This window comes from Lissotriton helveticus, chromosome 4_1, assembly GCF_964261635.1.
Source record: "Lissotriton helveticus chromosome 4_1, aLisHel1.1, whole genome shotgun sequence".
NCBI classification, from domain to species: Eukaryota; Metazoa; Chordata; class Amphibia; order Caudata; family Salamandridae; genus Lissotriton; species Lissotriton helveticus.
In genome coordinates, this window is record NC_136063.1 from 309,615,494 (window position 1) to 309,643,060 (window position 27,567).

The 27,567-nt window shown below is 46.1% G+C and overlaps 1 protein-coding gene across 1 annotated transcript in view; it reads left to right on the top strand.

The window, feature by feature from the left end:
- The window catches only part of SNTB1 (syntrophin beta 1), a 625,304-nt gene that overhangs the window by 560,633 nt on the left and 37,104 nt on the right, over positions 1-27,567 (top strand). Inside the window, exon 6 of the mRNA XM_078686832.1 lies at positions 19,593-19,783. Coding sequence (XP_078542958.1) covers positions 19,593-19,783 — 191 coding nt within the window. The remainder of the gene's footprint in view (positions 1-19,592; positions 19,784-27,567) is intronic.

Here is a 27,567-nt window from a genome sequence, read left to right on the forward strand (position 1 = left end):
TTAAGTAACTCAGTGCACTACAAAAACCTTGCTTATACATGGTTAATATAAAATAATCTTGGTTCACATTTAATAACAATATATGCTGTGTAACTAGAGACAGGGCTGGCGTTAGGGCAGCATGACGGGTGAGGCCGCACTGGGCACTGCCCTAAAGGAGGGGTTGTGTATATCAATAACTTACATTGTTCAACATTCAGGCAGCAATAAAAATATCAAGATAACTCTTGTGATTAATGTTCCTGCGAGAGATCTCAGTTTTATCTAGTGGCAGTTTTGACTCACCATAAAGTAGCCCAGGGGGTTAATATGCCTGTTGCAAAGAACAGGTCTGTATTTTCTGTGGAGAGCTGAGTGGATTAGTCAAGCCTGTCGTCACCAGTGCTTTAAAACAAATGAAGTGTATGCGAGAAAGGGGCTAAAAACAGATGGAGGGCACTTTAGGCAGGTGGTTGTGAGGGAATCAGATGAGGTCATGGGGGAATTGGTTGGAGGGGGGCAAAAAAAAAAAAAGACTGTCGCACCATACGCCACCAGCGATAAGGTCAACCCTGAATAGAGAACATGGCAAGCTGACAAGTTTTGGATAATTTATGGCAAAATTGTAAGGCCACGGCGGTATTCTCTAATGTTTACTGCTCAAAAAATATTACTTTCAATAAACGTCACAGTTCAGTGAAATAATCGTTTACAAATCATTGAAACACTTTAAAATTGATGAAAAGTCCATGTTTTTCCATTTTACAGTCTATCGTAGTCATGACATTTATAGCCCGGGTTGCATCTTTTATGGCTCGGATCGTGCTCTGGCTCTTAGAGCCAGGCAGACCCAGGTTCAGCTCTCTTCACGGATGCCAGTGTCCCCCAAGAAATGTAGCCCCTTCTACGCACTTGGATGCTGCACCTGCCGCACCCCAACTTCCAACGCCAAGTCTGATGTGAGGAACACACCCCGAAGACAAGGTTATCTCACTCTTCTGTGCTCACTCCAAAAAGTGAAAGCTAGTGCTTGAAGCAGATTAAAAAAATCACAGCTCACCTTTCCCTGAACCTTTCACTCGTGTAACAAACCAACATTTTCATTAGACTACAAAAGCCGCTTGCATTTTAAACACCATGATTCGGCATCCTTCACTTCTGGGGAGTCACCCTCTCGTCTCCCTCATGGGAGAGTGAACTGGGTGAGACTTGGGAGAACAACACTCCGGCATAACGACCGACGGCTGCATTTCACTGGGGTGATTTTCTGAGAGTCTAGGGATAGCTTTTTCATTAAATAATGGTGCATGCTGAGACTTATAGTCTAACTTGCCTGGAATACGCACATGCCTACAATTCCCAGCATGCTAACTGTCAAGCAATGAATCCTCTCGATAGCTTGGAGCAAGTGCCAAAGAAAGAGGATAGAGAACCAGGGCTTTGCCCCCCACCCATGCTCAGACATTGGTTCGGTCAGGTGTGCTCACCTTCTCTGTTCGGAGGGAGAGGATTTCCCCAACTTCAAGTGATCCCACGACCCAGGGGTGCTCTGTGCCAGCCGCAGGTGTTTCTTCACGGGATCTTTTAGGAGGAGGACTTTTTGTCAGTCTGGAGTGCCTCCACCTCCTAGAAGCATTGTGTCAGCCTCAGGTGTCGCGGAGTCCCGTGCTCAGCACATGACAGCCTGCCCCTTACTCAGAGTACACCCGAGTACAGCTGAAGCAGCACAAACAAACACTCTTGCTTCCTGCTTAAAGGGCCAGCCCCGCATTCCGGCACCGACAACTTCCTGCACCGCGCGCCCGCTGACACTGTCAGGCAGCCTGCGATTTACTTATTTTAAGATTTTGTTTCACGTGACGTGACCCAGAGTTGATGTTCAACCATTTCAGAGTCGCGTTTATAAAGTGTGCAAACATTGCTTCCACTCCGCTCCTGAAGCAGCTCTTCGCACGGCGACGGCGAAAGGGGGAGGCCAGCATCAGGAAACAAGCGGGAGGGGGCGGGAAAGGGGGAGGAGAGACGCAGAAGACGGCCGGAGCAGGAAGGCGGGTACCGGCTCAATGCCGGACCAGATTCGGGGGCGTTCCCGGCTTTCGGCTGACGTCGCGTGACGTAGCCAAAAGGGAAAAATTCTCGGGAACGCCCCCGAATCTGGTCTGGGATTGACAGACAGAGCCCTCTACCAATGGCTAGCCTCCATTTATGGAGCTAGCCAATGGGAGGAGGGGGCAGATACCCGACCCCACATAGAGGATAAGAGGATATCATTAGATTTTGCTAGCGCATGCGTACTTCGTACGCATGCATCGCTAGGCAAAACCTAAAAAGACCCCAGACCATATGCAAAGCGTCCATTGTGATGGGATAGTAATATAAACAAACTGCTAGACTCGTGCAGAAAGAACACTTTACGCCCACACACCGCACTCAGAGAGCCCTGAGTAACTGGCACTCAGTGAGTCAAGTATCCGTGAGATGGCATTGTCATAGTATAGGCTACCCTCGTCGAGTCCTAGATAACTGTTACGTTATGCACAGTCCACACTATGCAGTCACTGGTGTCCAGCGTGCATATGAAAGTATTGTCTACCTTTAGAGCACTTTCAGTGAGTCCTGTGTCATAAGAGGCTATTTTCGACCCCTACACCATATTCAGTGAGTTAATTGCAACAGGACTTGCTCTTTACACCACTCAGTGACCACCTGTGCGGAATGTATCCTTCAACCCTGGAGCCCGCTCAGTGAGTTATGTAAAAGGTGGCGGTGCGGGAGGTATATTCTTGAAAGAGATGCCGCTCACACTGAGCCCAGTGTGAGCCGGAGGGTTGGAGCGCACACCGCGGGCTCACTCCATAGACTCTCTTGGCGAGTTCCGTGCACACGTGGCCTTTTCTCACAGAGCGGGAGAAGAGTATGAACAAGGTGGGGTGCCTGCCCGGACCTTGAGGTCTCAGCTGCGCCCGGGCAGTCTTGGGCACGCAGTGCAAGTCCACTCCCTGCCCACACTCTTCTGGGCGCGCGCCGCCTGCCTCTCGCGCTCCCGCGGCATCCCTCGCCGGATTCTTTGTCGATGCCTTTGACTTGAACTATATTGCCATGACAACTCAAATCAGAGCAGCTTTGGCAAAGCGAGGCATAACCGCATCTGATATACAAATAGTTTGATCTGTCAAAGAGGACCGACCCCTTTCTGAATATTAGGGGCATCAAGGAGAAGAAGGGGTACATATGAATAATGCCGCATAAATGTGATGCATTTACCTAAGATAGTGCTGCCTGCTAACGCGTGTTACCTTTAATATTGTATTTAGTTCTAAACATCACGAAGAACAAACGGCACACCTTCTCTCCCTAGGCTACCTCTGCATTGTATAACAGCTCACTCCTCCCTGTCTCTCTCTGCGTCTATGTCTGCGCCTCTCTCCCTCCCTCTTCCGGTTGTATTTTACTGTGACTGTCTTTCTTTCCCCTCTCGCCCGCGCTCTTTCTCCTTCTTTGGCTCGTTCTCCTCCCTTTGAGTCCTCCTTGCATCTCTCTCTCTTTCTTTACCTGTCCCTGTCACGCCCACTCGCTACCCCGTCCTCATCTCGGTATCTCATACGACGAGTCACGGTGTCTCTCTCTCTCTCTCTCTCTCTCTGTCTCTCCGTGTCTCTTCCTGTCTCTCTGTCTCTGTGTGTGTGTGTGTGTGTGTGTGTGTGTCGCTCTCCCTCCCTCTTCCTTTCTCTCTGTTTCACTGAGTTTCACATTTCATTCCTTCCGCGGTGTTTATCTCGCTTTAAGTTTGGCTAATGCTGGGACCTCGGTACAAAGCAGCGCTGTGGTCGTTTTATACCACTTGGTTCAGACGCAGGCGCGTCGCTGGAGGGAACATCCAAAGTAGGGGTTAGCAGTGAAGACAGATTGTCCTGGGGAGAGGCTCGCACGGAGGTTTGAGCCATGAAGGAGGGTCCGAGTCCTAGGTGGGAAGGGAAAGGAGTGAGGTGGGGTGGAGCGGCACTGGGAGCTGCTCTGGCATCTAGGGGGCTGCCCTGGGGGAAGTGTTGCCTAAAGATATGATTTTTCATCTCATTGTAAAGGTTGACTCTGGCAGATACGCCTTGGAATGGCATTCGAGATACTATGAACCCAGGAAGAGAATGCCCGGCATCTTGTCTTCTCTTTCCATCACCTCCCTTGTCCCGGCGGTGTAATACTGCAGCTGCTGCAGGGCGTGCACACCCCACTGGAAGTCTTAGTTGGCGATCAGCTGACAGCGTGAGACTCGTGGGAGCTAGTGAAGGTATCTGAGAGTCAGTGTGCTGCTGTTGGACTTGCAAACATCTCAGATGAAGTGTACTTCTGTACAGAGCGCCCTCGTCACTGGAGTCCGATAGATCTCAGGGGCGATGGGCAGCAGAACACTGTCTTAGATGAAATGTAAATGGTCCAGGGCCTCGGTGGCAGTTCTCAAGGCAGTTTCAGTAGGATATGCTTAACTAGACACGGAGAGCGTGAGAGGCAGCGGGAGGGGGGCGGGAACGGGGCCGGAGACGCGGAGAGCGGGAGAGGGGGTGGGAATGGCCCAAAAATAAAAGCAAGCACTCACCTGGACTTCTTCCGGGTGCCGTCAATGCCGGAACAGATTCGGGGGCGTTCCCGAGAACAGGCTTTCGGCTGACGTCACCAAAAGGGAAAAATTCTCGGGAACGCCCCCGAATCTGGTCCGGGATTGACGGACAGAGCCGTCTCCCAATGGCTAGCCTCCATTTATGGAGCTAGCCAATGAGAGGAGGGGGCGAGTCCCTGTTCCCCACTGCAAAACATTAGATTTTGCTAGCGTATGCGTACTTCGTACGCATTGCCGAGGCAAAACCTAAAAAAGTGGTTGGTTCTATCGCTTTTGGCGAAAATTGGTAGCCAATCCTGATTACAAAATCTGTCCAACATGATGCTCAAACAAGTTCTTGTGCCTGCGAATGTGCTGCTGATTGGCTGGCACGGTACATAGATTTGATCAAAATATGAGAAATACTAGATATTAGAAAATGTAGATACTTAAAAGTGCAATCTCGCATTTTTTTAAATAAGTTAATTTGCACACTCCACACTACCACATTGGGCCCATTATTGTTTTAAAATTTCTTTTATACCCAATGTATGGCATTATTATAATTCCGACGAACACCGAGATTAGCCTTGCTGTATCCTTAACTTACTTTTATGCTGCTTTCAAAATCTTCCGCTTTGTTAATCATAACTGAATGACTCCCTCATTTAGAAGTGCTGGAGCATTGGGAAGGATGTCGGGGACGTGCTTGTTCCTAACCCCTCCCCCTGACCCTCGCCTCCTACACATATGTCATGTAAAGTGACCGTAAAAGTGGTGAATGTAACTCAGATAGAGAGACTCAATAGCAAAGTATCAGACAACTCTCTGTCAAAGTCAAAAACATCAAAGAAGGACAAGCATTTAAGCAAATAGTGCTAGCGAGGCTTTGTGAGATAGCAACATGGTTGTTTAAAGAAAGTAAGGGGTGAAGCTGTCCCTTTAGGAATTGTAGATTGTGTTGTTCCTGAAAAATGTTCTGAATAGGTGAAAAGTTTAGTTTGCTTAATTGAATAAAGACACTTGACTGCTGAGACAAATGTGGTTCTAATAATCACTGAGTTTGGCAGTATCACTACCTCACAGTTTTATCGGAACTGCAAGCACACATAGTCCTCTATTAAAAAGCCATTTATTACCAAAAGGAGAATGGATCAGTATCACGAATTTGACCCAAAAAATGTGAACTATATAGTAGTTGACACTTGCCTATTAAGGATCTGGCTCAACTCATTTCAGCATTGAGACGGGTGCCATAATCTAACATCTCACGGTCTGGTGGCATAAGAAGTATTGTAGATAGTCCATCTTTTATCCTGAACAGTTTACAAATAATATTTCCATCTATTGATTCCCTTCGTACAAGGTTCTTTTTGGTCATGAAAGCTCTGTGGTTATACCTCTAATTGTAAACCAGCACAACAAGCAATATCGGATTGATGCATTACGATTGGCCACTTGCTGTTTCATTTTAGCCAGGGAGTAGGAATGGTGAATGGTGGAATCTGGTTTGTCAGTTTCCGGCCAGTATCTACCAGGGAGTTGCACAAGCCTGCACTGACACTGTACATGCGCCTGTTATTTATCTGGTCCGAGTATCTGGAGGAGGCTATCGTCCCTGCCTGCCCCCGGACATTAATTAATTGAGGGTTGTGGTCATTCCTGCACCTGCCCCAGTTGAGCCGCCCACTTAGCGTCTGACTGCTGGTAAAGGTACCAGTGATATGTGAATAGAGCAAGCAGATAAAGGTGCAGATGCTGGGTTGTATTTTGATAAAGAGTGTGTGCTTGCTCAGCATACACCGTCACTGTTGAAGACCCCTTCCTATTGCTTCCATTAGGACATTACACCAGTCAGACATCAAATTCATGGATGGCCTTTTCCACCATATCACTGCCAACATTACCAGCAGGATAACAGGAAAACACCTTCTACCCTCCTTTTCCAGACACAACACTCTAGAGGAGGCCTTCAGAACCAGACACAAACACTAGAGGTGGCTTTCAGAACCAGACACAACACATTAGAGGAGGCCTTCAGAACCAGGCACAACACGCTAGAGGAGGCCCTCAGAACCAGGCACAACACGCTAGAGGAGGCCCTCAGAACCAGACACAGCACACTAGAGGAGGCTCTAGACACAACACAATAGAAGAGACCTTCAGAAACAGACACAACACACTAGAGGAGACCTTCAGAACCAGACACAACACACTACAGGAGGCCTTCAGAACCAGACACAACACACTACAGGAGGCCCCCAGAACCAGGCACAACACACTAGAGGAGGCCTTCAGAACTAGAAACAGCTCACTAGAGGAGGCCTTCAGAACCAGACACAGCACACTAGAGGAGGCCCTCAGAACCAGGCACAACACGCTAGAGGAGGCCCTCAGAACCAGACACCGCTTACTAGAGGAGGCCTTCAGAACCAGACACAACACACTAGAGGTGGCCTTCACAACCAGACACAACACACTAGAGGAGGCTCTAGACACAACACACTAGAAGAGACCTTCAGAAACAGAGACAACACACTAGAGGAGGCCTTCAGAACCAGACACAACGCACTAGAGGAGGCCCCCAGAACCAGACACAACAGACTAGAGAAGGCCCTCAGAACCAGACACAACACACTAGAGGAGGCCTTCAGAACTAGAAACAGCTCACTAGAGGAGGCCTTCAAAACCAGACACAACACACTAGAGGAGGCCTTCAGAACTAGACACCGCACACTAGAAGAGGCCTTCAGAACCAGACACAACACACTAGAGGAGGCCCTCAGAACCAGGCACAACACGCTAGAGGAGGCCCTCAGAACCAGGCACAACACACTAGAGGAGGCCTTCAGAACCAGACACAGCAAACTAGAGGAGGCCCTCAGAACCAGACACAGCAAACTAGAGGAGGCCCTCAGAACCAGACACAACACACAAGAGGAGGCCTTCAGAACCAGACACAACACACTAGAGGAGGCCTTCAGAATGAGGTACTGGGTTTTTAAGAACCGGCACAGAACCGGTAACCCAGCGGTGTCAGGGAATCAACACCCAGAGACCTCTGGTTCTCCTGAGTCAGACCTACATAAACTCAGTCTTCTAGGTGAAGTCAAAGATTAATTTATTGGCTGCAACCAAGGTAACAGGGTCCTAGAAGTACAATACGGGTATGTTCTCAGGAGACTGCACACTTTCACGAAGTCAGGCTTCTCTCTTTATACATGATTTTCAGCCTTGGGCAAAACATTCCTTGAATTCGTGGTATTTCATTTATAGTTACTGGTTACAAAAGAAAAGCAGAGTCATGATGACATGTACATATTTCATGTCGTGCTGCCCATAACAAATCATCCGGCAAGGCCCAACATTTCATCAGATATCGCTGGACCCCAATAAAAACGGTCACCTCCCAATCATAAAGCAAGTAAAGAAAAGGAGTGGAGAAAAGATGTGAGCGAGATATGGCAGGTGTGCGTGCTCAAATGGTTTTATGGCTGGTTGAGCCTAGATGCTATCTTGCTCGTCCACTGGGAGGGAACTGACCTAACGAGTTCGGCCTGGGGCAATGGTTCTAACTTGTACTGGGGTCAGGGAGAAGTCGATTAAGGAGTATGTGTCCTTGTGGAATCAAATTTAACTGGATTAAGGCCTATGTAAAGGGCAACATGTAGCTAAGGGTTCAGAATGTAAATGACGATTTCGAGGTGGAATCGTCGCTCGAATACGCCGAAAATACATGTACATGATGTACTCGTCATTCTCGGTCTTTTGATACCAAATTCGTCCTATTTCGACGACGTTTTTATTCTCGAGTCCAGTACTATTATATGAATCCAGATTTTCAGAACCACAGACCCTCCTTTTGCCCTTACATAGGCAATTAATCTATCCTCATGTTAGTCTGAGTCCAGATCTATATTCCTAAAGTCATTGAGATGTTGCTGTAACATCATTCTAGTGCTGAGTTCATTTCTTGACACAGGCTTCCTTACACATGATGTAGCACAGAGGCCACATATTGCAGGAGCACACTGTATGCATAGACAGAACAGAAAAAGAATGGCTAAGACCATCCCAATGACCATCAGAATTTTCCATCCCCAGGCAGATATCAGTTCCCAGAACCATCCCATTAACGACCAATCTCCTTTATCCACATGAATAGATTCGGAAATCTTATGTAGTTTGGAGATGGCCCTGTACACTGTTGGAGCATTATCTGGGATGAAAATGCAACAACTGGACTGGATCAATTTGCATACTCCACCTCGGTCCGCAAGTATTACATCCAAAGTGACCCGGTTCTGAAGGGTCATAAGTCGATCCGACTGGAGCTCAGCAGTCAGGTTACTAAGGGCACCAGCAGTTTCAGTCACGGTGGATTCAACTACCCTTGTCAATTGCCTTATGTTCCTGCTGTTAGCCATGGCTCCCCAGAACGGCAGAAAACCCATTGCAAAGTCACCGAATTCTTGACCTGCAGTGTCTTCTTTACTCAAAACACCTCTAACTATCCTTGTCCGATGGTAATCCGCCGCTGCTGTGTAGGTGGGAGGTAACAGGAATGAAACAAAACATGAGCCCGAGAAGTCAGGGGGCAACCATGTATAGGCTCTATCATGGCAGATGAAATAAGTACCCTTAGCGGCTAAAAACGCAGGGGAAGTCTGAGATCCAAAAACATACGTTTCTGTACAGACACTCTTCCCTAGCTGAGCTCTGGGATTCTTGCCAATACCTTGCAGACACAGGTGACCTTGATGGGGTACGATCCAGATAGGGGACGATCTCTTGGCTTGCTGTTTCTCACTTAATGTAGTGCCATATCCGGTCACGTTCCAACCTACATATGCAAGTATCTCATCATCCGGGGTATCTTCGTAAGAAGTTACTTCCTTGATCATGTCAACTATACCTTTGACTAGGGCGCTAGTCTTGAGGTTGTCTTTTACAGAACGTAGGGGTTGGATTTCTCGTGCATATATGAACATTGTCCTATATGCCCATACTGATCCATTGTGACTAAATGGCAGGACCAAATAGGGGATACCTTTGTCCGTTGTGTGAGGCATGAGACCACACACAGCAGGGCCCGCACAGGGGGCCGCTTGTTTTCGTACAACGCGGCTGGGCTGTGGAATGCTCTTCCTCCACCTCTTCGTCAAGAGCCCAACCTACTTGTCTTTCGAAAAAAGTTAAAGACGTTTCTGTTCCCAAAAGCTAGATAAAATAGACCTTCATCTTTTAATTCATCTTTTTCTGGTTAGTCCTAAGCGCTGGGATGCTCCCGAGTGGCCATGCGCTATAGAAGAGCCTTTTAATAATAATAATAATAATAATAATAATAATAATAATAATAATAATAATAACACACCCAACAGTTAGTTGTGTTCATTACAAGTTGGTGTTGGTGTAATAACTGAACGAAGGAGTTATTAAGGAACTCTAATCTCCTATTTGATTCGTGGGCAGGCAGAGGGTGGAAAGAATGAGAGGAAACAGTAGGAGGAGGTATGGGTGATGTAGTGGGTGCAAATGTCACATGAAAAGAGAATAAAACCTAGCTTATCAAAAAGACCATTACGCTGAATAGCATAAAAATACACACTATTATAAAACTTTTCTTCGTCACCGTTTTAAAAAGTCTCTGCTTAAAGTTCATTTGTTTGGCAGGCCTCTCCACATCAGGAAACTCCATCCTCTCTAAGGTGCTGCCCGCGGTGGTAGGTTGTCTCTGCTAAAGGATGCTTCCGTCAGTCTAGGGCAACTCCCTTGGACCAACCAGAACCAGCGACCTAACGTCGTCAGCTGCACCCAAAAGTCTTTAATCAACCGCGACCCTAGCAGCGGGACCCGGATGGCGGTTCGAAAAAAAAAAAATAAGCAAGTTACCTAGATGGGAGATCTGCACTTTCAAAAATAGGATTTGGGAAAAAACACATTTTTTTATTAGTCCACAGGTTTTTCTCTCGGATCATAAAAGAAATCACTTTTACTTTAGTCTGTTTTTCTTGGTCGTAAATTGTAGCGTCTTTTCCCGGGTACTGTCTGGTCCAGAAATAGTAGTTCAGGTTCCACAGAGTTCAATTGTTCTGGTGGTGGCACAGTTTCTTGAAAAATGTTCTCGCTTTCACAGTCAGGGTTAGCTTCTTTTACACGTTCATCAGTTGTGCGCTCTGAGTCAGTGCCTCCTTTCTGGACCCATTGGTCATGTGGCAGAGGGAAGGGTATCTTCTTACAATGGATCCCGTGGACCCAATTTGCCTTCCCCTCCACCCTAACAGCCGACCTTGTAGACAGGAGGACGAGGTGAGGCCCGGTCCATCTGGGCTGGTCATTTCTTGTTCTTTGAAAGTTGCGGACAAGCACCCAGGAACCGGGGTCAATGGAGTGACCCGGTGTCTCGGAGGCAAGGTGTTGTGGACCTGTTGATATAAAACACGCAATTTAGCCGTCAATTCATACAAATAGTCAAGCAAAATAGGGTGTTGCAGCTCGCTAAACTTCGTGGGCCTAGGCACTCCCCATATGTTGGCTGGCCGACCAAAGATTATTTCATAGGGGCTGAGTTTCACTCGCGAATGCACAGTCATTCTGGTGGATAGGAGTGCTAAGGGTAGAGCGTCAGGCCATTTAAGGCCTGTGCTCGCTTGGATTTTGGCCAATTTAAGTTTAAGCGTGCCATTGTAACATTCCACTAATCCAGCTGATTGGGGGTGATTTGCAGCGTGGAACTTCTGCCTAATGCCTAGCCCTTCACACACTCTTTTCATCACACGACCCACAAATTCACTTCCGTTGTCAGACCAGACCATTCTAGGCATTCCGAACCTGGGGAAGAACTCTTTTACAAGGGCTTTCGCTGTGGACAAGGCAGTATTGTCTTTTAGGGGATAGGCTTCTACCCATCTTGAGAAGGCACAAACAACCACGAGCACGTATTTTAAGTTGTTGCACCTCTCCATGTGTATGAAATCTAGCTGCAAAACCTCGAACGGATACGTAGGAGGTGCAAAATGACCAGCTGGAGTTGGGGTTCCCCTACCAGGATTGTGCTTCAGACATACCATGCAATTCTTGACAACATTCTCTGCATACTTGGGAATCCCTGAATTCTTCCACACTGGGGCCAACAACTCGCAAATCCCTTTCGCGCTGATATGGGCCATTCCATGAGCCATTGTAACCACTGCAGGCACATATGCATCGGGTAACAACCATCTCTGTTGCTCTGTCAATTCAATCCAACAACCATTTGCATCCATTCTCCCTGTACTTTCTCTCCACATGCTTAACTCTTTCTCCGTGGCCTCAGCTTGGATGGACTTCACACTTTCTATCGTGTCTTCACATATTCCAACATCACCAGTCCATCTTTCTTGGCTCGCAACATACATTCGGCTCATCACATTCTTTGCAGTTTCCTTAGCGGTTTCATCAGCAAATGCATTTCCACGACCAACATCATCAGTCACTTTCATGTGAGCACTACATTTCACGATCGCTATTTGCAGGGGCAACGTCAGTGATTCAAGAAGCTCATTCACCAACTGACCATGCTGAATCTTAGCTCCATGCGAAGTCAGGAACCCACGTTCTCTCCACAATCGTCCAAAACTGTGAGCCACTCCAAAAGCATACTGGCTGTCGGTATAGACAGTCACTTTCATTCCTTTAGACAACACACATGCTCTCGTCAGTGCCACGAGTTCAGCGGCTTGAGCTGAACCATGTGGTATTCGCGCAGTTTCAATGACTGTGTGCAAAGTTGTGACAGCATATGCTGTAGTCACGTTACCATTTGGGAGCTTAAAGCATGAACCATCCACCCATAATGTACCATCGCATTCAGCAAGAGGAGTGTCGAACAAATCAACTCTCCCTTTCGTCTCTTCCTCTGTTCTAAGAAAACAATCGTGCTGTTCTGAAGCATCCGATTCCTCTGCAATTGGTAACAATGTGGCTAGGTTCAAGGTACTGCACCTTTTTATGTGCACATGGCTCGCTAGTAGCGTCAATTCGTAACTGGACAGTCGAGCACTAGTTAAGTGCTGTTTCTTGGTCCTATTTAACAATGTGTCTACTGCATGCGGGACCATCACGATTAGTGTATTATTCATTACTAGACCAGCAGACTGTCGAATGGAAACAGCTGCTGCTGCTGTGGCCCTTAAACAACTTGGCAATGCTCGTGCTACCGGATCCAAAGTTGACGAAAAATAGGCGCATGGCCGCTGTCTATCTCCGAATAACTGAGTCAGCACAGACAATGCACAGCCCTCCTTCTCGTGGACATATAATGTGAAAGGCTTACTGTAGTTGGGGTTACCTAACACAGGGGCCGAACATAATGCTGTGCGTAATTCGAGAAAACTTTTCTGACATTTTTCCGACCAAGGAATAGGATTGGGTGTATTTTTACACGTTAATGCCACCAAGGGTTTGGCTGATAACGAAAAATTTGGAATCCACTGTCTACAGTACGATGTAATGCCCAAGAAAGCACGTACTTCTCTCTGTGTTCTTGGCACACTCAATTTTTCTATTGCCTGAATTCTTTCTGGGGTCAGTTTCCTTCACTCCTTCGATAAGAGATGACCTAAGTAGGTCACTTCTTGTCGGCAATATTGAAGCTTGGAAAGTGACACCTTGTGATGCAGATCACATAGATGACGCAATAATGACAACGTGGCCATTTTACAAATTCTCTCAGTATCCGCAGCGATGAGCAAATCGTCCACGTACTGTACAAGGGTGGCACCTTTAGGCAAAACAATTGTCAAGCTGGGCTTTCAGAGCTTGACTGTATATTGAGGGGCTTTCACAGTAGCCCTGAGGAGCGCGTTTGAAGCGGAAGCTGCGACCTCCTAAACTGAAGGAAAAAATATCCCTGCTTTCCTCAGCGATCGGGATACTGAAGAAAGCATTCTTCAGGTCAATCACCGAAAACCAGGAGGCAGAAGCTGGAATCATAGTCAATAATGTGGTAATGTCGGGGACAACTGGGAATTGTGGTACGACAATTTTATTCACCTCTCTAAGGTCAATCACGAATCTGTACACAGGTGGCTGAGAAGGGTCCGTTCGTTTTAAAACAGGCAGAACAGGACTGTTGCAAACATTGCCTCGTGTTTCTTCAAACACGTCTTTTTCAATCAACTCGTAAACAATCGCTAGCAAAGCTTTTTCACCCTCATTAGATATTCTGTATTGGGGAATTCGTGGCATTTTGACATTCGACTTCAATGTTACAACATATGGTGGAATTTCTAAAAGACCTACATCATTTGGACCAGTAGCCCAAAGAATATCTGGGAGAATCGACAATTCTGCTGGAAGTGCATTTCTCGACAAATACATGGGAGAAACCACTTTCTTACCTAAAGTAAGTTGTACTCCTGAAGGAGAACAGTACAAAGTCGCATACAATCTTTTTAGCAAATCTAATCCTAGCAAATTTTCACCACAACCTGTTGTCAAAATAAGGGGTGCTTCGAATTCACAAGGACTAACCGAAAGAGATAAAGGGTCAGAAATCGGATTTCTAACTGGGGCGCCAGAAAAACCTACAGAAACATTCATTTCGCCAGACAAAGGTGCGCCAGGGAGTTTGGAGTGCATAATAGAACTCTTTGTAGCACCAGTATCCAACAGAAAAGGTTCTGACACACCTGATGTAATCACCTCAACGTAAGGTCCACTCTGATCTACTGGAACTGAAACGACTCCCTCTCTTCGTCTATGGCTGTCCTAGCAATCCTCATTTTCCCACTGCTCATTTTCTGTGTAATACTCATCAACGTAGTATTGAGCTGTCCTGTCAGATACGTTATTTTGCTGATCAAACCTGTTCATAGAGTTTTGTGGCTGAAGGGGACGCGCGTCCTGAGGGGTGTTTCCACGCCCTCTACCTCTAGGCGCTTGCTGACTGCCACGACCTCTTACACCAGAAATTCCATTTGCACGTTGTGGTAGGGCAGGACAGTTATACTTGTAATGACCCTCCTGTTTGCAATATAAACACTGGTTAGGACCTACGCGGGGTTGAGTGTAATCGAATCTTTGCAAGTTTCTCTGATATTGTTGAGGCTGCTGAAAAGTATTCTGGTAGTGATTCTGACCATTATTATTTTGATTACCACCACCACGTGGCGGATAGGCTTGCTGTAGCAAAACCTTCGTTTTGAGTTCTCTAGTTTTCTTTTCTACTTTATCTTTCTCGTCTTTGTCTCTATTCTCATAGTACTGTGCGGTAGCTAATATCTGGGCTGAAGATGAGACTGCCCAAGAACTTTCCGAATCTTTTAATTTCCTACACAATTCTGGAAGCAGATTGTGCACAAATTTATCGACAAACAATCTCTGACCACCTTCTGTGGTCATATCTTGACCGCTGTGGTCAATGAATGTTTCTTCAAATCTGGTGAAGAAATCTGAAACAGTTTCTTCTTTCTTTTGCTTGCATGCAGATAACTTATCCCAATTTACGCGTATTGCAGGCATTATCGTTTTCATGTAATCTACTATTCTACCAGGTAGTTCTGCTATCAGAGGCTCAGGCTTGGCACCACCAACTTGTCGTGCATCTGCAGCAGTAATATTAGCCCACGTGTCACCTAATTCCTGGTCATGATCTACATGACGAATTTTACCCCATAAAGGCTGTGGAACAACGTTCCCGAATAACATATCAATATCGGCCAAATTCATTATACATGACCCAGCAGTTTGCGACAATTCTTTATAGTACCCTGCAGGATTTTTACGCGGATCTGGTAGTGTTTGTTTGAGTGCTAAAACTTCGGCTCGCTTCCATGGGACATGTACCCATACACGGTGAAAGTGTGGCAGGACAGGTGGGACAGCGGTCGCGTCACCCTCTCTCCACTGTGGGGGAACTTCTCTCATAGGGTATTGTCGTGCCTTTTTCCTACTAGATGCACTAGATTCCGATGGTGACCCAGAACTGTTTCCCTTACTTCGATATGATAATAACATTTCAACTGCCTTTTCCACATCGGGACCTACAATCATACCCTCTCCAAACTTAAATCGTACACGACACATCTCTTGTGGGATGCATTCTTGATCATTGTCTTCTAAATCCTCGCCAAGAAAGACACACATCTGTTCCAAAACATATCTCTGTGTCGCTGCTTCCCATTGATGGAAGACTTCCATGACAGACTGTACATCATATTTTGCAGTGTCCATGACCCATTTCCGAGCTAAACTATTCAGGGAATCTCTCTCTTGATAATCAGGCAGTTGACTTCGCAACTGTCTTCTTCCTATGTTAGGGGTCGTAACAGGCGACCCGAAAAGAGGTAAAAGAAGATTAGTAACAGTGCTGGCCATTTTCTGCCGAATGGAAGGTGAAACTGAAGGACAAACAGATGGAAAAACGGGGTGAGATAAGGCGGGGGTAGAGATGGCAGAAGAGGTATCAGGGAAAATAGATGTGGTACTAGGCAGGATCGTAGAGGGAGCATTAGGAGATGTAAAAAGTACAGTAGGCAAAATCGTAGAAAACACAGGTGAAACAGAAGTGGTCGGTGGGCCTGGAGGAGGCTGCACCGAAGAAGTAGGAGCCAGCTGAAGAACAGCTGGTGGGTGCTGTGGAAGAGCAGGAGGCGCAGCTTGTGCAACTAAAGGTTGCGGGGGTGCTGTGGCATTCTGCGCATAGGGTGGTGGTAAAGTTAATAATTGCGACATTAATGGGTCTTTTTCACGCTCTTTTGCTGCCTCTTGCTGAAGAGACGGCAAAACTGGATAACACTTATCTATTGCCATTTTACGTTGCCTGTGCAACTGCTCATTTATCTGCTCTTCTTCATTATCTTGAAACTGCACGGCAGCTTGCATTACCGAAAGTCCTCCTTCTCTCTTATTTTTCTTAGCTAATTTAATTTCTTTTTGTTTGGCTTCTTTGCGCCATAAGCGGAAAGAGTCAAACATCGCCAGCCGGGCTTTCTTTTTGAAGAGTTTAACTTCAAGGTTGTCTAAGATTTCAGAATCAAAGCTACCATATTGGGGCCATTTTAAAACACCATCTTTCCTAGTGTATTTAATCCATACTTCGTTGTAAACGATGGGGCCTACCCCATGTTTAACATATAGCTCGTAAGTTGGAGTTCCAACTGGAGGAACCGGACATGAGTCCTCCAATCGGGAGTCCCTATTATTACTACCAAGACAAAACAAATTCCCAAGTCTAAGACTAGGCATCCTCGCTCTCTAGTCTAGTTCCAAAACTTCAAAGGATTTATCGATTACGATATTTCTCGTGAATACACGAGTCCTTCGGTTATGGTGCTTGCAAGAACCAATACAAAACCTTTTGTATCCCAAAGATACCACAAAGTAAGTCCAACTAAGGACTGGGAGACGCTCCACTTATACTTAACTGAAAATATCGATGGCGTCACCAGAAGACTCGTCTCAGCGTTTCGCTCTACCGAAAACTTCAAGGGTCCAACATCAGGGCGATAGCCAGGGCAGCAGTCCTTGTTGTAGCCGTCGGGAAGCGGGGAACCTCGCAGCAAAGACCTTCGGACCACGTCGACATGCAGGGGTCGATGAGGTGGTGGGCCCTCCTCCGGAATTTCCACACGAAGCTCCTCACGATCTTCAGGCTGACTGGTACCGCTGGAATCGCCCCAAACGCTGGGCGCCAATTGAGGTACTGGGTTTTTAAGAACCGGCACAGAACCGGTAACCCAGCGGTGTCAGGGAATCAACACCCAGAGACCTCGGGTTCTCCTGAGTCAGACCTACAGAAACTCAGTCTTCTAGGTGAAGTCAAAGATTAATTTATTGGCTGCAACCAAGGTAACAGGGTCCTAGAAGTACAATACGGGTATGTTCTCAGGAGACTGCACACTTTCACGAAGTCAGGCTTCTCTCTTTATACATGATTTTCAGCCTTGGGCAAAACATTCCTTGAATTCGTGGTATTTCATTTATAGTTACTGGTTACAAAAGAAAAGCAGAGTCATGATGACATGTACATATTTCATGTCGTGCTGCCCATAACAAATCATCCGGCAAGGCCCAACATTTCATCAGATATCGCTGGACCCCAATAAAAACGGTCACCTCCCCATCATAAAGCAAGTAAAGAAAAGGAGTGGAGAAAAGATGTGAGCGAGATATGGCAGGTGTGCGTGCTCAAATGGTTTTATGGCTGGTTGAGCCTAGGTGCTATCTTGCTCGTCCACTGGGAGGGAACTGACCTAACGAGTTCGGCCTGGGGCAATGGTTCTAACTTGTACTGGGGTCAGGGAGAAGTCGATTAAGGAGTATGTGTCCTTGTGGAATCAAATTCAACTGGATTAAGGCCTATGTAAAGGGCAACATGTAGCTAAGGGTTCAGAATGTAAATGACGATTTCGAGGTAGAATAGTCGCTCGAATACGCCGAAAATACATGTACATGATGTACTCGTCATTCTCGGTCTTTTGATACCAAATTCGTCCTATTTCGACGACGTTTTTATTCTCGAGTCCAGTACTATTATATGAATCCAGATTTTCAGAACCACAAGAACCAGACACAACACGCTAGAGGAGGCCTTCAGAACTAGACACAGCTCACTAGAGGAGGCCTTCAGAACCAGACACAGTACACTAGAGGAGACCCTCAGAACCAGACACAGCTCACTAGAGGAGGGCTTCAGAACAAGACACAACACACTAGAGAAGGCCTTCAGAACCAGACACCGCACACTAGAAGAAGCCTTCAGAACCAGACACCGCACACTAGAGGAGGCGTTCAGGACCAGACACAACACTCTAGAGGAGGCCTTCAGAACCAGACACAAGACACTAGAGGAGGCCTCCAAAAGTATACTCAACTCTGCAAATGTAGTTTCCAACTCAAAACACCTTTCTCCTGATCAGGGCAATAGCTAGAAGTGGCCTACATTTGAACACAATAATCTATTGAAACTGATGCATATCTTAAAGACCTAGGTACTTTGTCAGGAAGTAGGGACATGAAGAGGGTTTCTAGGCCCCACAGATGTGTATTGAGTGATTCCTTCATCTCTCGGTGAGTATGACCCCCTCCACATAGCTTGTGGTTATGTTGGGAAAGAAGTAAAGGCGGTTAGTAGCTGGGGTGAATTTACTTAACTAAAGATTGAGTCCAGATATCCTGCAGTTTTCTAGGTAAATATGATTCAGGAAATGAAACAGATGTGTGATCTGTGTGCATACGCATGTGTTACATATGCATAACATAAACAACACGTGTACATTATACACATGTGGTCCTGATGTACTGGAAAAGCAGAAGGTCCCAAGGGAATGTCAGTGAAATTCATTATAAATGCAGTGGAATTTTGGATCAGCAATATTCACATAAATCTGTTGGGGGGGGAGGATTTTCATGCATTTTTCTATCATGGACCTAGCGAAAATTTGATGTAATGATTCGTAACAATTAAGGGTAGATTACAGTCTAAAAATAATCTGTTTCAGTAGTACGTAGATAGAGGAGCGGGGAATCAATGTTAAGTAAGGTTTACAGTGTGCAGAGCCATAGGGTTTAGACAAGAGCATTTACATGGGAAGTGGTTACAGTTTAAGGCATATTAGCTGAGGCAGCGATTGTCAGAAGGTGCCACATGGGCGGTCACCGGTGGCGGCTCCTCCAGTAGGGTGTAGGAGCATCGCCCACCCAGTGCCAGCACCATCAATATGTGAAAAACTCAGAAGTTGGTGGGATTGTTGCATGGAAATATAAGTGAATAGCCAAAAACATGTGAAGTATATTCACGTGTACACTTTGCATTATTTACACATTCATTTGCATATGTTTGGTAAATAGGCATATGGTGTTTTAGAATTTTACATGGTATTGATTAAGAAATGCTGTGCTGAGTATAAGAAGATGTATTTTGATTTGTTTAACTTTTGTAATGTCCATTTAGAAAGAATTTTACCTATTATTATTTAGAACAACTTGTGTTTTCTATAAAAATCACAATATATTTTGTTTCTCTCCCTCCCCTGTTCAGCTTGCACATACAAGAACCAAGGATGCCGTCTGACTATTCACTATGAGAATGGCTTCTCCATAACAATAGAATCCCAAGATGGCGCCTTTCAAAAGCCTATTGTGCAATACCCTTACGAAAGACTAAGAATGTCCTCGGATGATGGCGTTAGGATGCTCTATTTAGACTTTGGTGGAAAGGATGGTGAAATAGTAAGTATCGGAATGTATAACTGGTGCTAACATTCATTTTTGCAAGAAAACACAACCAGCAATGTGTTTATAAGGTGTGCGGTGGCCAATACGTTGCTGTGATGAGGAAAAGAGGAGTTATCTCAATGACTGACTTTAAATCAGTATTGTGGGTCCATCTACTAGTGCTATTAAGCAGGAGATATATTTCACATACAGGGACCTTGTGTTATTAAATAAAATCATATACCTGTTCTGGAGCCCTGTCTATGGGTTGTGGTGTTGCATTCACCAATGCTTCTTTGTAGCATCCCTTTCCTTTAGTCCTGTGTCTGTCTTCCCTTAGGATGGCCCTTCTGTTGGATTGCCTTACTTTCAGGTTCTTCGTGGATCAGGTTTGAGTGAAGTCCTAGTGATTTGGATAGTCATGCTGAAGAAACACTGCTAAAAGTAGTTGTCTACACCCATTTCACTTTGCATCCTCTATTCAGGTAATCCTTTCAGAGCTTTCATAGTAAAATATGGTGAGAAGAAGCATCTTTCATAAGCACACTTAACACAACAAACTAGCCTTTCCTTGATAAATACACCCTTAAGGTCACCGTTTGGCATCACTGGAGTCCAAGTTAATGTAATCCCATTCAGGAAAGTACCTATTTGCGCTGTCCGTGCGGAAAAAGGGTCCCCATCTCTCTTCCCATCCTACTATTTTGGCTCTTCATCTTTTTCTTAATAATAATTGGTAATCATCAATGGACTGCCACCAGTTTCGTTCTCTATAGCCTCTACACAGTTTTCAAATATTCTCTCCATACAGCTGTGGGTAGATTCAAAGCCTGGCTTGACTGTCTCTACTTATTTAGAGATTTTTCATTGTCCACTTCAAATAATTCGCTATTCTTTTCTGGGTCCTCACTTTGAAATTTTGTTGTATTTACAGTGTAGTAACTTACCTGGTTGTGCTCTACAAAATGCTGTGACCACTTAGCCGTCCTTCCGAAAGGCTAAGGTCCAAATTTACTAAAATGTGATGCAAGACAATGTACCAACCAGAGTTCTGTGCTGCCTTGCATCACAGGAAAGGGGAAAAGGAGAGAAATGTGCAATATCTATTAAGATAAAGTACATTTTTTCGATCCTCAGCACTGGCACACTTGTTGCCGCCATGCGCCAATGCATACACCATTGCACTTCAGTGCAAGGTTGTGTACATTCTCTAAAACATGCGTTTTCTACTGTTTTAGCCTGGATGGAAATTGGGGGTCTGGCAGGTTCCTAGAGGGCCTCTGCGTATATCCTGGTGATCAGAAGCAACAGGTGCCCTGTAGAGGCAGCTGGTTGCTGGAGAGGTAAGCACTAACTGACCTAGTCTCTCCAGCCTGTGTGCTGCCTCACTGATGTCTGGGGCATATTGCGCAAAGTATCTGAGGCTATCCATAAGTCACCCAAAAATGACATGAGTGAACGTCTCATCCGCAAGTCATCTCAGACCCGCAACCATGCCCACACTCTCCCCCACGGCTTAGGCAACGCTGTTAGGATGGTAGCAGGCTAGGCGGTTACAACATCTGTGCCCCACTCCCACCAGGAGCAGTGAAGGGGTAGGGGCTGCAGTGCTGATGCCGTCTAGGACTCCCTCTTCTGGATGGTGTAGTCGCAGTGTTGGAGGATGGTAACCTCCCAACCGACTCTGATACTAGTGAAAAGTGGAGAACGTTCAGTCAGGAAGTGGGACCGTGAACACGTCTACATAAATTAGGTGAATCAAAAAGTGTAACCTTTGCACTATTGTATCCACCATTACCTCAAAGTGGACAGTAATACATGACCTGTTCAATAGATGTTTTATCTGAGTTATTACAAACTACTTTTTTCTCTAGATCCAGAAATAGCAATTTACCAATGACAGTGCGTAACAGTGTAAAGGATTTTTTTGATAGGTGGCAGTCATCTCATAAATCTTTATTTATGATCCTATACACATGTATATCTTCATATGAATCATGATCCCCTTGTTTATGTATCTATAGGCTGTGGGGTTTTAGGTTTAAACCTATAATAACTGATAAAACCCCACTGGGAGAAAAATAGCCCTCACCGGTGAAAACATATAAACACTGAAAAAACACCTGGACAACCACAAACTAAATGCCATTCAAAGAAAGGAAAAAGAGAGTGAAAGTCATGTTTTTCTTCCTGAATGGGTCAATACAATGTAACTTTGTTATACAAGTAACAGTAAGAAAGACTGGCTAACATTATTCTGCTTGAGTTTTGTTCTTTAGAGATGCCACTAAAATATTGTTTCATTTTACTTTTTCAGTTTTGTGGCCTTTGGTCTAAAGATGCAGGGTTTAGTTTCATGTTGTAGGTCTAGTTTAATTATTTTAGAAACTTTAGAAAATCAGGAAATATCAAACTCATATTTGATATTTTGGCTGCATTTGATTCTTTCACCGATAGGTAAAATGGCTGGTTTCATAAAGATCTTTCCTAACATGTGTCATCACATTTACCCACAGAGAATTGGTAAAAACCCTTAATTCATCAGACCATAGTTTCTAGTTGGTCAGTATTGATAGTAGGTGAATTGCCAACACCTCAGGCTTTAAACACTCAATGCAAGGTATAGTGATAAGTATATATATCACCAAGCATCTGGGATAGTGGTGAAAACATGACACCAGACTTTTGGAATGCTCTGCAAAAAAGGTTCTTTCCAAGTTCAACAAAGATTGGAGTGATATTGTTTGTATTTGCAGTGATTCAGCTACGTATATAAAAAAGTTGTGTGATGACCTGTCAAAATTGATACCCGAGCTGAAGTGATTCCCTGTAGTAGATCCTTGCCACTTGTTAGATGGTATGCTGAAAGCATCTTTACAATCTTAAGAGTTAATGAGGGATGCTATTGACTTTTTAGTCCATTCTGGTGCACTGGTTTCTAATGCACAGGGACTAAAATGCAAATACTTATCATTTCGTGCTTTTAGTGGCATCAAAGAAAGAGTCATCCCAACTATGTTCCCTAGCTGATGGTTCTCAGCCCAATGGGCTAAGAATGCTGAGAGGGCCTTTTCACAGAAGTTTACATGGGAAGTAAAGAGCGAGGGCACATGACCCAAAGACTTACTGAAGAAGTATTGTATGGTGTACTACAATAAGATTAATTTGCAAAAATCTATTTGGACCTCATATACACTATAAGTACACTGTCTATTTACCATGTTCTTTCACAGCAGAAAGCAAGCAATAATAAAAGCAAAACCCTCCATAAACACCGGAAAAACACTTTTTCTGTTGTTTTAAGTGGTGCGAAAATGTGTAACCACTGATAACTGTTTTTTAAGATATTGAAAACACTGAAAAAAACCCACCAGAATTTACCAAAAATAGAAACTGAAAACAGGAAAGCCTATGTATCTAGTTCTGTAGACCGAGAAGGTGTCCAAAAGGTTAGCTATTGAAAACTGGGCTATTTTACTCTTTCAAAATAAGTACACCCATTTAAGCAAAATGTATTTTTGAATCCTCGGTGGAGAGCCTTGTTTTGCTAACAGTGCTTCCACTTTGAGTACTTGATCAGGTCTTTGCATTTTGCAAAGATTCCTTGGCTGGTTAAGTGAGCCAGGAGTGACCATGCTCTTGCCTGAGTGGGAAGCAGTCTCACCAGATACTGGTGGGCATCACCCCAACCGATGCAAGAGTTCTTAGCCAACTTTTGTTCCAAATTTTGTACAAGTATTTGGGGAGTTTTAATCTCTTTTCTCCAGGCAACTGTATGAAGTGGGTATGGAATAGGAACTCCAGTTCATGAAGATCATTTTATATATACTGATGTTTGTATTCCACCCCCCACGCTTCCTTCCCCGAACCCCCCCAAGGAGATGCCTTTTAGGCAACTCCAATGCAATTCCTGCGTGGTGCCTTGGCTCGATTTCTGCATGTCCTCCGCAGACAGAGAACCCGGTCCCACGATGTGGGTCAGTGCCTTTGGGAGGATGAATTGCATCTGGCTCAGCACACCGAGTGTGGCAGTCTGGGAATGTCTGATGTAAGTGAGCGCTGTTCCAGGGGAAGAGGGGTCCAGAGATTCATCGGTGGCCCTGGATCCTCCAGCAGACCTTCCCAGGAAAGGTCTTCCTCATGCCTGCAGCGCTCTGGCACTGATGCATAGAACTCTTCCGAAGCCCTTGGCAGGACTATTCTACTCTTGTGCGCAGACATGTTTTCCCAAAGGAACCCTCCCACTAGACAGTTTGACTCCATAGAACTCATCATTATTATGGGCAAACGAAAATAGATGCTAGGTGTGTTCTGTAAGCATCGAACTTTAAGCACTAGTCAGGTATTAAAGTTTGCGCTTGAGAAAGGAACCAGGAAAGAAGAAAAAAAGAGGAAGGGAGGGATAGCTGCAGGGTTTCATTTGGTTTCCATCACCTCAAATTACCTGATTAAGTCGGAACAAAGGGCCTCATTTTGATGCCGGTGGGATCATCACGTCAGACCGTCGGTGGTGGTCCCATTGACAGACAGCTCTTCAGACTGACTGCCGCATCACCATGCAGGCAGTCGGACCCTTGACTGCCAGGGGATGGACCGCCACTTACGACCGGATCTACTGATCCTGACAGGATGGCGGTCGGAATCTTTATCCTGAATGGAGGTGGTGCCTGCACAGACACCGCTTCCAGGATTATGATGTCCATTTCCGACAATCTTTTGAGCAGTTCCACTGCCATGAAAAGGCTGTCGGAAAGGACTTTGGGGGCCCCAAGCAAGGCCTTCGTCTCCCTTGAGCCACTGCTATGTTGGCTAGGGGGTACTTGTAGTGCCCCCACTCATTCATGCACCGTGTGCAGATACCAAGTGGTGCCTGGCACACAGTGCATGGATGTGCACAAAGCTCTTTTTTCTACAGCAGCTGGTGTTGTGGCCTAATTCCTGGGCTGTACCACAAGCTGCAGTAGAAAAAGTAGTTTCCAATTGCCTACACGGTGGTCTTATCGTAATTTGGCGGGTGGGACCTCCTACTCCTTGTCGGGTGTTCTCATTCCCACTGCAATGGCGGTCGGTCGCTCTACCGACCGCCATTGTAATTAGGGGGGGAGAGCAGGGAGGTGGTAAGCAGGAGGCAGCACCTTAGGGTTTAGTGTTCCCAGCATGGGCACCTTGACCGGTTTCTTACCGTCACCCAGGTTTGAACAGTGGGACGCTGGCAAGGGTGGCCATACGTGGAAATCGCTGATGATATCTGTCTAAGGCTTTCTGCTCTCACACGCAAGAAAAATACAAGATTTGATCCTTGAACATAAAGAGGCAGAGAATAAAGACTATGTAAAAACAGAAAAGTGCTATAAAAGAAAACAAATTAGTAACAAACAAAAAGTAAATACAAAACATGTTAAGTGTTTTTAGTGCAACAAAGATTGAACAAAAAAGAGAGGCGAGCTGACACTTATTTAATAACTTCCCAGCTAAGCAAAGCTTCAAAATGTGTTACACAAAAGTCTTGTTAAGGTAAGGCGGGGTGGGCCAGGGCAATGCCGTCTCACAAGAATAACTACATGGCCTTTCCCCGGAGACCTGTGGAGTGAGATTTTTGTTTTTCACAGAGATAATTATGAGAATGCCGCTAATGAGAAGGTGGCGTTCTAAGTGCTAAACTACTAATGAAACGTAAAAAGGGCTTTTAACAAGCTACTGACCTCTATCTGACCTCTAAAGTGAGCGGATTAGGGCATATGAGGTCTCATTGTCGTCTGACCAGATCTACGTTTTTCTTCATCGAGCGAGCCCGCTAATTCGGTCCGTATATGGTATTGCGGCCAACTCCTAACACACAGACGCCTCGTTAGGGGTTGTACGCGCTATATAAATCCAATGACAAGTCCCACATATCTAGTAAAGCAAGGGCGTGTCTGGATAAACATGCCACCATTTAGCAGCATGAATGTGTCTTCAGTCCTGCCAAGCGTCACGCAACACGTGTGACGCCCACGCATTTCAGTGTGGTGATCCGCATCACCGCACTGAAATGAAATGTCACGCATTTGTGCACCTGCCAGGCGAGCCAACGGCGCCTGTCACTGTGCTCGTCACCGTGGCTCTCTCTGGTGCTCGAGGTGCCGCCTGTGTCCCGAAACAGTTAACAGCAGCAGACTGCGCAGCTCTCTGAGAGCTGGCGAGCTACAAATGTATCGACTGGGCCGGGGATTGTTAATCGGATGTGACCTCATCACGTCCGGCTGCCTGCAGAGGAAGTGAGGTCCCTGGTCCTTAGAAGCGGCGGGAGACTCGAGAGAGTTGAGTGCCTCCAAACGTTTGACTTAAGTCCATGGAGCCTGCCGCTGCTCGCACCTGTTGTGCTGCCCTCTTATCAAGGAGCCGCTTGCCTGCTCCGGAACAGAGTTGGAGAACCGCGGTCACTGCAGTGCTGGGCAAAAGGGTTAAGTGGTGCCTGCAGCCTATGTTGATTCTGCGCGAATCCAGACCGGACCACGGATGTCTGGGACAGGTACGTAGGTTGCTCGTGGCCTGCGCGAGCAGCGGTTGAATTTTAGATTATTGGCTCTGTTGCCTGCAATGAGCTCGCCGTGATAATGGGTGTCCGGCCCAACCTAGCCTGGCCTGGCCCAGAGCGGGCGGCGGCTAACTGAGCACGGAACCGAGGTGCCCAGAGAAGAGACGGTCACCAGGCACAGAGAGCGAGAGGCGAGCTAGGCCTCAGTGTAGCTGCTCTCGCTGCCACCTGCCGTTGCTGATAAAGTAAGTGTGCCTACAGTGAGGGGCATAAAATCATTTGACTGAGACACTGCGGCACTTTGGTTAAAACACATGCAGCGCTGCATCGCGTATGCCAGGAGCGATTATTTTATGGTAATTAGTTGCAGCGCGCTGAGAGCCGAAGCCACCGGCGGCTGAGACAAGTACCGGGCAGGGACATAGCTTTTGTGGTTCAGCAGTCCACAGCACACCAGTCGAAGCCACTGTGCAGCTGCTGCTTCCCGGGTCGGCGTTAGCCAGGGAGTCATTTGGAAGTAAGGGAGTGCGTGTGATATCTCTCACTCTGCTTTATTATTGGTTTTATAATGCTAGCCTATCGCCGGGCGGCGTCACCTCCCAGGGACACGTGGATATATTCTCGGTGGTGAGGGATGAGTGGCAACCGGCGCAGATATACTAATGGGAATTTCACCAATGCAGTCACTCATAGTTTACTTCCAATCATTCCTGCTGGCAATCATTATGGCCGAGAACTCGGTCTGTGTCAGTAATAGCAAAGTCAGACTCGGACTGCTATTACCTCGTGAACCCTGAAGTGACACCCTGTCTGCGTGTGATTGGCCAGAGGCAGACGCAAGCGGGCGGGAGTTTTGTATTTCCTTGCCACGCACGCAGGCGTCCAAGCGGTGCCTTTCTTCCAGATCTCATCTTATGCGCGCCAGGGGCTGTCCCTGTTTAAAGCGAATGCCTGCCCACCCTCCTCCACCCACGCACTGGTCACCAGGTCACTAGGCATCGAACGATTCCTGCTATTGTATTGCTAACACTGGTCCTCCTATCCCTGATCCAAGGCAGTGTTTCACCACGGAATTTCACGTGCTGTGTGGTAAGTACAGAGCTGCTCATATTACCCCAAACAGTGGCGGTGCGTCCATTAGGGGCGTTGGGGCGTTGCCCCACTAGCCATGGACGACCGCACTGTCTGCCAATACATGCATTTAAGGGATTTATAAAAGGCATCTGTAGAGTCTGTCTGATTAAATATCTGAGCGCACTGTGCGCTACCGGCCGGGACTAGC